We start from the raw sequence: 15,106 nt of genomic DNA on the forward strand, positions 1-15,106 counted from the left end.
TCACACATATCAACGCCACTTGAGTTGACTTTAAATCTCCAAATATATATGAATGGTACTTTTCTAAAGTCATAGGATTTGCAAGTATTTCATTACGAACAAAGGTTACAACCCTGGTTATGTTAAACTTCTTTCTTATCCAAACCATGTCAGTGTTTGCAATTTGCTCATACTTACCAGGTTTATATTTCATTATATCATCTTGGCCATAAGTAACAATCAGTGCTGACTGAGCTGGTCTTAGGATTGTATACAAAATTATTGCCTGACGAGGAGCATTAGGAAGAAACTGTTCCCACTCAATTAATGGACTCCCATTGTACTTATTTACCATTTCATTCCACTTTTCTTTGTCGTAGTAGTCACGAAATCGTAACACTTTATTAAAGTCTGGAGCTGCTCCCATCACACCAAACATAGAGTCCACAGCAAATGGTTCTGCAACTGTCATGTTGGCCTGTTTAGCCCACATCTCCAACTGCCACAAGTTTCTAGCTCCATTGGTCTGTTCTTCAAAGCTACTATAAAGAAAAACGTGCCCTTGTGATTTCTGCTCTTCTGCAGGAGATTTTTCTGCTGCTGTCTTGTTTGCAGATGCTGCAGTCTCGTGGTTCTCTTCATTTGGGTGTGGCCCGGCTGAACTGTTTTTTGAAGTGGTCGCAACTGAAGATATAACTCCTAAAATTGTTGAATTAGACTTACTAGTGTCTCTTGCTACTAATACGTATTGGTCTTGCTGCACTGAGCTGTAGCGCATCATCGTGAAACCAAAAATAATCACCATCACAGGTGCTGTGAACACAAAACATACTGCTGTACGATAGCTCAGAAGTCGAATCATGACTGGATACTGGGGAAAAAGACACAACGCTGAATGACCATATATGCGGGTGGTTACATCGAGTCGAGGTACATCTTGCTACGATTCAACTTGATACGTACATCGTAGGAGTGTGTCCCGATCTTCACAAAAATTACGGAAATTTTTCCGGAAATTTACGTACACTTAAACTCACACCTTTGGCTTGGTTTTTTTTTCGCAAGGTGACCAGCACTATCCCAGCACCTTAGGCTTGTACTTGTACATCTACTGGATATAGGCATCATATATAGCTATGGCTGTGCTTTTTATCATGACTGGACCATAGACAGTCATTTTATGCAAGGGTATAGCTACCAACTTTTTTCAAAGTGGGTCACAGTCGCTAAAATGCTTGCTCACTGCCTTATGTATAACATCTAACTACCTGTATGTAGAGACCTGGTCCAAAGGTGTTTTGATTATCTGCACTCTACCATCCTCTATTATACATGAAACTTTATGTGCCACATTAACGCTCCATAGATGGCTGGCAATATCATTTGAATGTTATGCATATGTTAACTGACATTGTATTATAATGGTACCACAACATCTATATGGCCTCGCTGTGTGATATTTTCTTGGATTTTGTACAAAAGTATGTTGGCACAAATGGTTGACTTCCCCAATGAAACATTTTGCCACAACCATCCAATGTTGATTATTACATGCATGTTTGTAAGCCAGTGCAGGAATTAGTGACTATGAGGCAGTCCTAGTTCACTCCTCAATAAAAGTTAACTTTCAACCCCATCAGCTACAACTGCATTATCATACAGCACGATAGTACTGTAGTAGGGACCACAAAGGAGTAGGCATGGCTCACGGAACATCGCTGAAAAACCAGCCTCAATTTTCCCAGACGACGATGAAGCACTATTGGTTAGGTCAAACTAAGCCCAAAGAAGCTTTCATATTTAGCCAAAATGCCTTCAAAAAGTTGCTACAGAATTATAAAAAGAATATTTAATGAAATTTTCTACTGATTGAGTAACTGACTGAGTAACTGACTGATGCCTTCAGACAAGCATAACTCGATAACGGCTAAGGCTACAGGCTTCATATTTTCACTGTTCGACATCACTTCAGCATGAGAGGTGCCTTTTGGGATACTGCAGTATGTACAATGTGTTCTTCATGGACTTACCAGTGTCCTCCTTTGTGTCCCATTCATCTTTGTGCATTTCCGTTATGGTATCTTGAGCACAGTAGGGATATAACACTTCTTATTGTTTTACTATCATGGACTACTCCAACTTGTTTCAGTACTTTTTATCTATGTGCTATGGTCCCTATTCTAGTTGAATATTCTAATTTTTTTGTGTACTTTAGCTAACTGGAATAGAGCAGATTGTTTTACTTCCTTCATTAACAGATCATATCTGAGAGGAACAACGTATGTATAATCTAGCCCATCTCAGTCACCAACATTCAAGATGATTGGGCTGAGTGCTACCATCTTAAACGAGAATGCCAAAGTGAATGCTGCAACTATTTGAGTATGATTGATGATAACAACAATGATGTATCTAAAAGAATGTTGATTTATGTAAAATCCAAAATATCGGCTGATTATTGTGGAATTGCTCCACTTAGAAAAGATGATAAAAGTTCACTTACTCAAAAAAAAGCTGAAGTACTAGTATGCCCAATTGTTTGAGTGTTTGCATCTAAAAATGCATCAATTATTCCAATTCTAGATCACGACAATTTTCCCACTATTTTTCCAATAATCATCCAATAATCCACTATTTCAATTCTACAATTTTTCCACTATTTTTCCAATAATCATCTGTATGAAGGTGTCATTGACTTGCTATCTGATTTTATAATGAAATCTCAGCTGTATTATTGAAGAGGCTTTCATAGCAATGTATCTCCAGCTTTAACACACCAAGCCTCCCTCCATCAGTGTGAAGTCCCTATACAGAATGGAAAACAGCTATATTATGTTGTCCCAGTTTTTGAAAAGGTGAGGTAACTACAGACCAGTATCCCTTACCTGTGTGTGCAGTAAGCTACTTGAGCACACTATTAATGGTCAGTATTAATTTTTAACATTCGAAGAAGTACAGTACGGTATATTGTGTACAGAGCGACACGGATTCTGACAGTACAGATCATGTGAAACCCAATTTCACAAAACATGAATGATGACAAACAAATTAAACTGATGTAAACCCCTATGGCCTTTGACAAAGTAAGTCCCTCATGTGCATCTTTGTCATCATACTGGCCCATGCAAGGAATGGTTCTTGCTCCACTTTTATGTTTTATATCACTGATATCATGAAACTCCTGGACATCACTCCCCCATAAGACTGTGCAGATGATGCGGTAATTTACAGACCAATTGATTTTAAAGATGACTATGAATTACTCCAGAGACTTAATTACTTATACGTATACCTGGCTAAGTGTGAAGTCCTAAAAAGAGTTACAAACAAAAAGAATGTTGCCAACCTTTGATATTTCATTCAAAACCAGATCCAACAAGTGCAGCAGGCCAAATATCTTTAGGCTTTACCCTACATACATGATCAGATCATGTTCCAAAAAGCAAACTCAGTAGCTACTTGGTTCATATGTCAAAATCATTTAATACTTGTCCAACTCTGCACTGGTAATGTAAAGAACTACTCATGCACACTTTACAAAGTCTTGTGAGACCAATTTTAGAATACTCATAATTATGTATCATTTGGCATCACACTATCAGAATGACATACAACTCATTGAAGTGTTTAGAGGAGAGCAGCTAGGTTTGCTGTAAACTGTTATTCAAATACCAGAGTGTCATGTGTTACAACAACTTGATTATCCCACTCTACATGATAGAAGAATGAGTTTAAGATGATGATGATGATGTACGAAATAATTATGGACTTATCTGTATCCAGCATAAAAAAGACACCTCTCGGGCTGAAGCGATGTTGAACAGTGAAAAAATCAAGCCCGTAGCCTTAGCCGTTATCGAGTTACGCTTGTCTGAAGGCATCAGGCAGTCAGTCAGTCAGTCAGTCAGTCAGGCAGTCAGTAGAAAATTTCGTTGAATAAAAATTCCATATCAACTTGTTGAAAGCATTTCGGGTCGATCTGAAAGCTTGTTTGGGCTTAGTTTTATCTAACCAATACTGCCTCATCGTCGTCTGGGAAAATTGAGGCTATTTTTTGGGTGATGTTATTTCGTGGGCTACACCTACTCCTTTGTGGTCCCTACTATACACTACTATTATCGTAGTGTATGATACAACCAGCAACCAGCTAGGGTTGACTCCAATAAAAAATACTCATTTTTCCATTGACACAGAATCAGTATGTTGAACAGACTATAGTTACCTGCACCATCTGATCAGTATAGTGCATGAATCTTTAATTATCTGTAATTAATTTGTATACGTTAGTTGTTATACTCATATACTGAGTTCTGTACTCTAACAATATAGAGCATATTAGCTATACCCTTCAAATATAGTAGTCAGAGGAAATTACGCCATACATAATGACAATACAATCATTTATAATTGCATGACTTGTGGGGGATAACTTTGGCAACTTATTATGCAGCTATAACCTTACCATATTAAATGGTGTGTAGCTACTATTAATCATGTTATTCAAAAAAGTCGTCCCTGATTTGTAGCAACATCCGTCAAAACAAATTATTTTTAGCTATACTAATATGATTCACATCATTGACTCACGGTGCAATATAAAAAACATTGCCGCAACTGTGGCTATATAACTATCTCGACTTTCCGGTTTCTTAAGAAATGTGACGTAGTTATCAAGATAGGCCGGGGGACATGAAAATATATATGTTTTCATACATGAGTATAGCTAGCTATAGCTATTTATATTAAATTGGGTAATACCAGTGTGTACTGCTAGATACGATTTAGCTTTATATAGGCTACCTCGGTGATTCCCGGAGAATTAGCTATAGCTAGCTAACTCATAAAAACCCGCTGAGGCATGGAACTTGCCGCTAAGCCGGCAGAACTGTCTATACATCAGTTGTAAGATAATTAATTGTAGCTTTTAATTTGCTGTTTTGGACAGTGTATCAAAACTGAGACGACTTTTAAATTCAAGGTGAGCTATAATTAGCTATAGCTACTTCATGATCAGTTTATAGCTACGTGATTCAGTACATAATATTATACGATCTAGCTGAGTTAGCTCCGAGCTGTAGCTATAGCTAGCTGTAGCTAACCTTATAGAATTCTTCCTATGCGGCTATAGCAATAGTACTGAAATGAAATGTTTCAGTTGCTCAGTATGCTATGAGACCATGGCAATTTCACTTGGTGCATGTTGCTGCCCCCAGAGTATCCTATATAGCCTCGGTCAGGCAAGAACATCTAAAGAGTGGCTACTTAATTAATCTGTAACTGACTTCATTCTGTTTTGTACAACCACACCCTTGCCATGCCTACGCAGGTACTTTTTAGGTCATGCTTGTAGTGTGTATGCCCGAGGACCGCCGAGGACTCACCCATGCATGTTTCATACGTAGCTATATATTTGTACAAAGTTTTCGTAATTCCATCAATGATATGGATGTTCTGTTGCTCTCGTTCAGGGTAGGCATACCTGGAGGCATGATTCAGTTTGCAGGTTTTCGTTCATGGCCATGGGCTTCAAAAACATTTACCAGAATTTTTTTAACTTTATGCCCTTCCAGGTTATCTTGCCAGTGTCAGCCCTCCTAGCACTATCCCCACCAAACTTTCTACCTCCCTTAGCAGACCTGACTTGGTCTTGGTTTCTAAGGATTCCATCTAATTGTTTGAGCTGACCATTCCCACTAATACCTATTGGCTGCACTGAAGAGAGCTCGGAAGGAAGATAGATATGGCTCTTTATTGTATGATCTTCAATGCACTGGATTAGTTGTTGATCTCATTTCTATTGAGATAGGATGTCTGGGTCACTTTATACCAGAAACACTTGCTCAAGTGGCTATTGCTTGTTGTGTGTCGAAGAAAACTGTCCGGTCACTGTTTGAGCAGGCTGCTCGTATTGCCATATCATCTCCTGCTCTTACAGAATTTTCAATTCTAGAACTTCCCAGGAGTGGGATCTATTGGACCTCTTGACCTGAGCTTTATTACTGTGTAGCTTTTATTTATTTATTTAGGCTTTATGGTGTAAAAACACCAAAGGTCTGTTGGTAGCAACCAACAGCCATAAAATACGTACAATTAATACTAACTACTTAAGTAATGACATAGTTACATAGTAGATTATAAGTGGTTAAAATTGATAGTTGGAGGTTTAGTTTGGTGACAGTTAATTTTGTACTGTAAGTTAAGTAATGTAAGTCTTGCCAGGGCTCCTGCACTGATCACTCTTTGGCTATCAGTGTATGGTAACCCTGAGTATAGGCCCCTGTTTGTATACTTGTCTTAATAATCAATAAGATGTTTATCATCATCATATCAATGGTTTCTCTCTTTCAGCGGAGTGATCCACTGTAACCAACTGGCCATCATGCCCATGCATGCACAATCACAGATTTTGCAAGTCACAGTGGAAGTCAGTGACTAACCGTGGCTTGAAGGATCTCATAAAAGCTTGACATTTGCTAACTACACACATAAGTGATACCCCTGATATGGTCTTGGTCTCAATCCAAGCCATGCTCATGCTGCTAGTGCATGCCTAAAGTTGTACGTAGATTTACATATCATTTTAATGTTGCAATGATGAATATGACACATAAAGGGTTATGTTATGCACAAAGCTTAGGAGAGACAGACGTGATTTATGGTGATTTATATCCACATACTGTAGTTGTTATCTGCAATGTACACTAAACTACGTAACTATAGGTTAAATTTTTGTAGCTACATATATACACTGTATCTAGCTATACAGCTTTATTAATTTGTTGTTTCATGATGCAACACTTACTATTAAAGCATGTGCATTAACAACATTGTATCAGCAAAATTACAATTACCAGTGCTTATACTAAATGGCTGGTACTTGCTTAATTTTGTTTATTCTTTACTAGACAGTTATGTGGTTGCCTTGATTGTGGTGATTGGTAATAAGTTCCAGTCTCAGGTAGTTTCTGGGAAATACCTACGTATCTGTAGTGCAAGTATAATGGCTAGTTCTAGAAGTGGGTACTATATTGAAAATGTTATGGGTGTTGGAAGTGAGCTAGTTGATTGACAAGTAGTGGCGGTGGTTAAGGTATAGTGAACTAAATTGTGCAGACCTGTGTACATGATTGTAAGTCTTGAAATCTGTCAGCTAGAAGACAATGTTGCCCATTGCAGCTCAGAAAGCGTTTACGATACACTACTCTCCAATGCAGTTATAATATTATTGGATTTGACCTATGCATCTAGCAGCAATTCTCTGCACCCTTTTGATAGCACAATGTCTTTTGACAGATGAGGGTCCCAAACTGAAGGATATGGTGATGTTGTGACAGAAGTATAAATTTTATAAAAAGAAGTTATGGAATTATAATCCAATTCATTACAACTTGCTTTCTTATCAACTTAAATAAACATTGCCATAATAAGCTTTGAAGTACATCCTCCCTTAACAATGTTGCCATTCTTAATGTGTTCAGGAAAAGGACAATTAGTAAGGGATTCAATTATGTGGATATCCCCTATTGATTTCTATAATTCCCACAATGATATACATTAAATTTATTTGAGTCTTGTTTGTTTACAGTCAAATGTTCAGTTACTAAAATTAATATCAATGTTCGTCCCAGCCCTAATGTATATAGCTACGCAACTAATTTATAGTGTGGTGTGTAGACCAGGCACTGGCATTGTTTTATGAGACATTCTCTGGGCTTTAATTTAAATATCCATCTGTTCCATCTGACCCTTAACCACCTACCAATTATATACTCAGAGGTTTTGTCATTGTGGTTGTTCTTGCTAAGCATAGTGTTAAAGCTAGCTCTGAAGGGAGTCTATATAAAATGTCTGCACCCCCAGCATTTCAAGGAGTTGATTTCCAAGACCACTGCATGGGAAGGATGGGGTTAGTTTCCTGCAGGTGCTTAAATCTTTAGTCAACTGTACCTACATTGTTCAATCCCTCCTGTTTTTTATTGAATATTGTGGCTGTAAGAAAATGTGATGGTGGTCTGTGCCCAATCATTGTTGGCAGTGCATTTTGGTGTCTCGTTTAAAAGATTGTCTGTCTTATCTAAAACTTTTCAGCCCCTTTGTCAGTGAGTTACAGTCAGTCACACCTGGTGTTTGTCCTTTTTGATTCCTTGGAGGTCACCTCATTGGGTTCCTTTATAATCTTAACACACACTGTCTAAGTTTTAGTCCTAGTATGCATGGCAGTATTCAGAACCTTATAATTATCATCTGGAAACTTTGTTTGCTCATGATGCCTCTTAGCTACCTGTTGTGTCATATATTGCTTGCCATCCCCAAGCTCTTTACCTCCTACACATTTCTTCATCCTGGAGAATTTCTGGAGTTTAGATAATTTCATTTGTATTTCCCGGCTGTTACAAACATAAACATCTAGTCTATTCTCCTTGTTGCTAAAAGGGGTTTAGAGATTTAACTTTGCATTGCCCAGTTATATTTCTTCTCTTCATAGTACGTCTTAACTGTATACTGTTGAATCTGTTTTCTACATGAGGTTCTAAACCAATGGTCTACTGAGTATCCAATGCCTCCTGAGGAACACTGCAACATGGATGGTACTGTACATGAGTACCATTTTCCAGCTCTTTTGAATTCTGCCTCTGGAACTGCATATGGCTTGGTGTTCTCCTTGTACCTTCTTTGGGCACTTAATTAGCTGAATGTTGAGGTTTTCTTGTTTACATCTTGGTGTTTTCATTGTTGTCAAACATATGGATCCTCCAGGGTTTGACAAGGGGGGAGCACCATTACCAGGGTATAGTATAGGTAATAAAGCAGGGGGTCTGGGGTGCACCCCCCAGCAGAGGCGTAGCTAAGGGGGGGCAAGGGGGGGCATTTGCCCCCCCATCACTAAATGATTTTTTTAAAACCTTCGTCACATGTTTACCAGTATTAAACTGACACGCAAATGACTGTAAATTATGTACACTACTACGCGGTATCACCAGGGGTTGCTAGTGAATGCGCACACACAACATTCAACTCGCTCGTGAATCCATCGAAACGAAAATATTAGAGACATACTTCTATATTTAGCCTAGATTACTCGCGTGATAGAACATTTTTGAATCTAAATAGAGTGACCCGCTTCTCCGCGGCAGGAGTCACAACTCACAAGTGACAAAGGAGACCAGATGACGCTACGAACCTGCTGCCTACGAGGTGATAAAGTGTTATCTAAATAAATGTACCAAGTTTATTTTATCGAGTCGATCACACTGGACCTTTGTACGTACGGCAGTGCAGTCTGTTTTTACTTTGTCAGTCAGTCAGGTGGATCAGTCAAGCTTACAAGTTCTGCTAGCAAGACAGGTGGGATTTCGTGCAATACATGGCATATGAATTTCGCCGAGTGAAGTGAGTGAATACGTCATCCTGTCAGCAGTGTGCTAGGACTGCAGCACAGGCTGTGGCTAACGTAAAGTAACTTCTTTTTGCACTAAAGTATTAGCTCTACCGGACTGTGGATGAATTTGTTGGAGTACAGTTGTGGCACGTGCGATGATGCTCGACGAATATAGCTACCTCGATTGGAAGCAGTCAGTACTGAAATAGTTACGTAGCTAGTTATTTAAGCTGTAATAATACAACACCGTATGTTGGCTAGCCCACCATTGGGTCATTAGCCTTTTTGCAATCATGAATGATTTTGAACGTTTCGTGGGGCCCCTCCATCACCTTCTGGCTAGCTACGCCCATGCCCCCCAGAAGCTATAGGTACTTTACATGTTTCTGGACTGAAAATTTTGATATAGATCAGTTTTATCCGTAAACGATTCTAAGGGGAGCCAGGTTGGGCCATATTATCCCCCCCCTAACACCTGCTGAAAAATGAGTTTTGAAAAATCTTGGGAAAAAGTTGCAGTATAGGCTGGCATTGTTATTTTTTATGCTTTTAGCATAAAATTTAAGCTGTTTTCAAGCCTTCAGATTGCAAAAATCCTGCAGCTTCTGGGGGTTGCACCCAGACCCCTCCCCTGAAATTCTACATCCATACAACAATAATCATGCTGTGCCCTACTTGGACCACCTGTAGGTCAAGTGTATAATCGCCACTGGTTTTATCCCGGCAAATCATAGCATATTTTCTAGGTGGTCTACATTGATGTAGCTAGTGATCATAACAATCATGAGTTCAGCTTTAATTGTCATATCACCATCATACATACAAAGAACCAAGTAAGTTTAATTTGCAAAAAAAATTCTTGGAAAAATTCCTTTAGAACTTCAAATGTTCTGACAACCTTGCTCCATCTAATTAATGTGTCTACTTTTTAAAGCGGTACTAGCTACCTGGTAAGCTCTGCAGAGTTTAACCACTTCTTTTCTGAATCACTTTGTCACATAATGAAACAAAAATTGTCCACAATTTTTGAACAATGCCACCAACAGTCAAAGTAAACAGATTGGGGCTTCATGTTTCAATTTTATCTATGTGGCTGCGTAACGGGTTGACCATAGTCAAAAACTGCTTTTCATTGAGATAATGAAATGAGTTATAGCCTCATTTATCTGTCACAGGGCCGGAGCCTACGGTCCGGCCGGTCTAGCATTGGCCGCCCGGGACCACTTTTCAGCTACTTGAATTTGTAAAAAGATCAAGATACTCTATAATAGAGTGGTCATCAAAATATACTCTAATAGAATAGTCATCGTGATACTCTAATAGAGCATTCAGTAAAGACTACAGCCACTGTTCTAATTGCATTGTTGTTCAAGCCATTACATCTCTGGTAATTGTGTTTCAATCTAAATGGTTTCTGTATAGAACTACGTAAATATTTACTTCAAGAATTTTTGTATCATGAAAATGAAATTAGCTATGACATTCAATTGATTGGTACAGTAGCACAAAATTACCATTGATGTTAACAAAAAGGAGAAAGATACTTTACATGTAAAATAGCCTCCAGATGCCATTTCAGAGCATCTATTTTCAAAACTTTTCCTGGGGGAGCATGCCCCCATCTTGGCATGCTGTGCGTGTGTCTGTGTGTACTTAGCACATGCAGTTGAGTATCACAAAAGTCTTAAAAAATAGTGTGCGTGCCTATGACCTCCTTGTAATCCATGATCATGGCTGGACCACTAAAAATTTCCGGGCTCCAGCCCTGATCTGTCACCATTCTTTCCTTTGATGTGGTGTTATACTGATGAATGGTCTATATAAGTGTAAGAAAATAAAGGAATTTCACAAGCTAGTAGGGATCACTACAATAAAAAGTGCCTTAACAGGGTCATCACTTGGAGTGTAAATATTATCTCTACTTTAGCCATGCAGGTTTATTGCTACGTAATTTGCACTTCTAGTGATGATCCCCTTGTTTAAACATGTTTTATTGCAATATGATTCTTTGTAAAATTCATATTACTTGTTAAAGGTTGTTTAACCTCCTTATAATGATTGTTGTGCTGTAATTGTTGCAGGTAGACTTATCATGGATTGTAATCATCAAAGTATAGAAAGTTTCAGATCTCAAAGTAAGCTTACTACCAATTCATTTGCTACTGCATGTAGATGTATTGCTACACAACGCACAGAGCACAAAGTACAAATTAAATTAAACTGTTCTATATGCTAATAACAAACATTTTCTGTGTATACAAATCTCTATTATTTTTATACCATTAAGGTGCAGATTATTAGTTGCTTGCAAGAAAATATGAAACAATGAAAATGTTGCAGATAAATTTCTGAACATTCGTGGCACAAATTATGATTAAAGTACTTGGTAAAGGCAGAGTCTGTATACCAGAAGGCCTTATAAAGGCCTAAGATGTTTATATTAACTTCACTAAGTATGTTTGAAAAGGTGGAGAAAGAAGAAAAAATCCATGACTGGACCTGGGCAGCCTCGAACCTACAGCCATTCGATTAACGTTTGAACACTTACAGGAGTCTGCCAGGTGGTCTATCACCTCAAACTCACCAAAAACTTACCTTTGTATATATACAACTAATGTGTTTGATACTAGAGTTATAATGGATGAATGGTGTACAAATAGTAAAAAAGACATGTGGTACAAATTGCTACTGCATTAATTTTATGGGTGGTTTCTACTGTGGTGTTTTTGTTGAGTTTTCTATTCTGTCTGAGAAGTTTAGCAAAAAGCATAGGAGATCTCCATCATGAACCACTACTCATGATATCTAAAAACTGCATTTCTCTCAACATTTGTGGTATATCTAACTTTGATTGGAAATCTGGCTATAAACAATTTCTTTCACGCATCCTAGATAGATGACCAGGTCCCAGAGTGGGCAATTATGTTTTAACCTTCAAAGGGAAATTCCAAGAGGGTGCAGTTTATAGATATCATGAACGACTACTGTGTTCGTGATGGAGATTTGGCAAACGTCTAATAGAACACTCAACAAAACACCACATTAGAAACCACCCATGGCATTAATGGAGTGGCTATTCATACTACAGTGTCATACAGTTTTTTTTACTATTTGTACAACAATCATCCATCATAACTCTAGTATCAAACACATTAGTTGTACGGAGGTAAGTTTTTGGTGAGTTTGAGGGTTGAAGCAAGTAAAGCAAGCATCTCAACAAAGCCAGGCCAACCCTAACTCACCTCAAACTCACCAAAACTTATCTTCATACAGACAATGAAAGACATCATGATGTTTAACAGGCAAACCTAAAGTTAACATTGGGATCAGGTTTGCTTTCTTCTTGAACCAGCTAAATACATATACACATTCTTATTGGTTCGAACTGTAGGGGGTCCCGTGATCCTCCAAAGTGTTTTCTTTGTTTGGGGTCCCTTTTTGGTCTAATTTTTATTTTAATTTCATGACTTCCGTACAAATAGCAACAATGGCCACAAACTCTTAGAAATTGATTTGGAGTAGTACAGATCCAGTAGTGGATATGGAGTCAGAAGGAACCAATAAAAGAATTTAACATGCACTTTACTCCTTTAGTTATTTTTCACTGACCCACAAGGAAATGTGCGATAAAATTATATCTATACCGAAACAACCATGCTGTAAAAAGGGTAGCACTCCCCCAAAAAAGCCAGGACGAAAACAAGATTTAAATCCAAGATAAAAATAGCTGTGACAGTATTCATGTTTCCTCCTTGATTTATTGGGATTCAACACTTAAATCACTTGAATTTTTGTAATTAAAGTTTTTTGGGATTTATAGCCATTTCTTGGCTGCCATTTTACAAAATATGAAGTGACACCTATGCCAAAACATCAAAGCTGTGAAAACCCGATGTGGCCCTAAGCTTTGGGACTTCTTTTTACTTGTCTTTTGTTTTACCACAGGAGTAAGAGTAAGACTTTGTTATTTGTATGTGACCATGTGTCTATTTGAACTGTATAATATAATTTTGTAACTGTATATCAGATTAACTAATTTGCAGCTGACCACCCAAAGCTGAACTCTCTACAGGCTGATTTGTTATGTAGCTGAACTCTCTGCAGGATATAACTTGTAATGTAGCTAAACTCTATACAGAGTTATGCATATAGTCTTGAACTCTCTATAGGGTGACTTGCAACATAGCTGAGTTTTCTACAGAGATACTTGTAACAGAGCTGAACTCTCTGTAGAGAGACATATAATGCAGCTAAACTCTCTACAGGATAACTTGTAACATAGTTGAACTCTCTACAGGGTAATTTTTAACATAGCTGAACTCTATGCAGGGCGACTAGCAATGTAGCTGAACTCTCTACGGAGTGTGACTTGTTTGTAGCAACAGAATGAATTGTTTGTAGCCAAACTCTCTACAAGTGACTTGGTATGACTTGCAATACCGGTCTGCAGGGTGATTTTAACATAGCTAAATTCTCTATTCGGTTACTTTTAATGTAACTGAATTTGTTTGTACCTGAACTCTCCACAGGGTGAACTTGTAACATAGGTGAACACCCTACAGGGTGGCTTGTTATGCAGCTGAACTCATGATTTTGTAACACAGCCTAACTCTCTACAGGATGACTTTTGTTTGTTGCTGAACTCTCTAAAGGGTGATTTGTAGAATTCTCTACAGATGACCTGCTTGTAGCTGAACTCTCTACAGGGTGACTTGCAATATAACTGAACTTTCTACGAAGGACTTGTAGCATAGCTGAACTCTCAACATGATGACTTGTTTGTAGTTGAACTCTCTACAGAATGACTCGTAACATAGCTGAATTCTCTACAGGGTGACTTTTAGCATAGCTGAACTCTCTACAGAGTGACTTTTAATCTAGCTGAACTCTTTACAGGGAGATTTGTTTGTAGCTGAACTCACTACAGGGTGACTTGTAACATAGCTGAACTCTCTACAGAGTGACTTATAATGTAGCTGAACTCTTTACAGGGTGACTTGTTTGTAGCTGAACTCACTACTGGGTGACTTGTAATGTTGTAGCTTAACTCTCTACTTGATGGAGTGACTTTTAATGCATTTGAGTCTCTCTGTCTGTTCTATTCTTTGCACATGCATCACAGGCTTCACAAATCCATCAAGGGTAGGTGTGTTCCTGCTATCTGTCATTGTTGTTTTAACATCCAGACAGTATTGAGTTGATTGCTTTGATTCGGAAGGTTTGTTGTACTGCCTAAATAGACAAATTCTTTCTTATATACAAATAGTGTACATGGCCTTCCAGTGGTTTGTAAAGAACTCTTAAACAACCAAAACTTGCAGTTACTTCCAACTGTGTGTTTATACCTGATGACACATTTCTCATATCAAATTTTGTGCAATGTGTATGCATATAGATAAACATGCAATATTCAAGCCAGATGCAAACCCTATGTCAGCTTCAAAGCTTTGGATTATTCAAATACTTTATCTCAGCCAGTGATTAATAGCCTTCTTGTAGGTCTCTAGCAAGATAGTGACTAATAAACAATGATAAATGAATATATAGCTTAGTTAGCAACTAGCAATATAGAATTGTGTAACAGCAATCCTTTCTACTTATCCAATGAAATATATGTACATCACAAGGGTATGTGCCATATTCATTGAAACTGAATTGAGACTTACATGTGAAAATTTCAAGTAGACTAAAATAATGTGTATTTGTTGCTTTAATACGTATATTGGTGATAGTAGTGGTATGTGTTTC

The 15,106-nt window shown here is 38.0% G+C and overlaps 1 protein-coding gene across 4 annotated transcripts in view; it reads left to right on the forward strand.

Moving 5' to 3' along the window:
• Positions 1 to 15,106, forward strand: part of LOC136255556 (protein NLRC5-like) — a 48,669-nt gene that overhangs the window by 26,601 nt on the left and 6,962 nt on the right. Inside the window, exons 1-2 of one of the 4 annotated variants that reach the window (XR_010700955.1) lie at positions 8,928 to 11,493; positions 11,646 to 15,091. Coding sequence is in view for 3 of the 4 variants with exons in the window: in XM_066048352.1 (XP_065904424.1) it covers positions 11,451 to 11,493 (43 nt within the window). In the remaining variant the exon portion in view is untranslated. Of the gene's footprint in view, positions 1 to 8,927; positions 11,494 to 11,645; positions 15,092 to 15,106 lie in introns of those variants that run through there. The other 3 variants (XM_066048351.1, XM_066048352.1, XM_066048350.1) reach the window with 3 other exon arrangements.

Source organism: Dysidea avara, chromosome 5 (genome assembly GCF_963678975.1).
Source record: "Dysidea avara chromosome 5, odDysAvar1.4, whole genome shotgun sequence".
NCBI lineage: Eukaryota > Metazoa > Porifera > Demospongiae > Dictyoceratida > Dysideidae > Dysidea > Dysidea avara.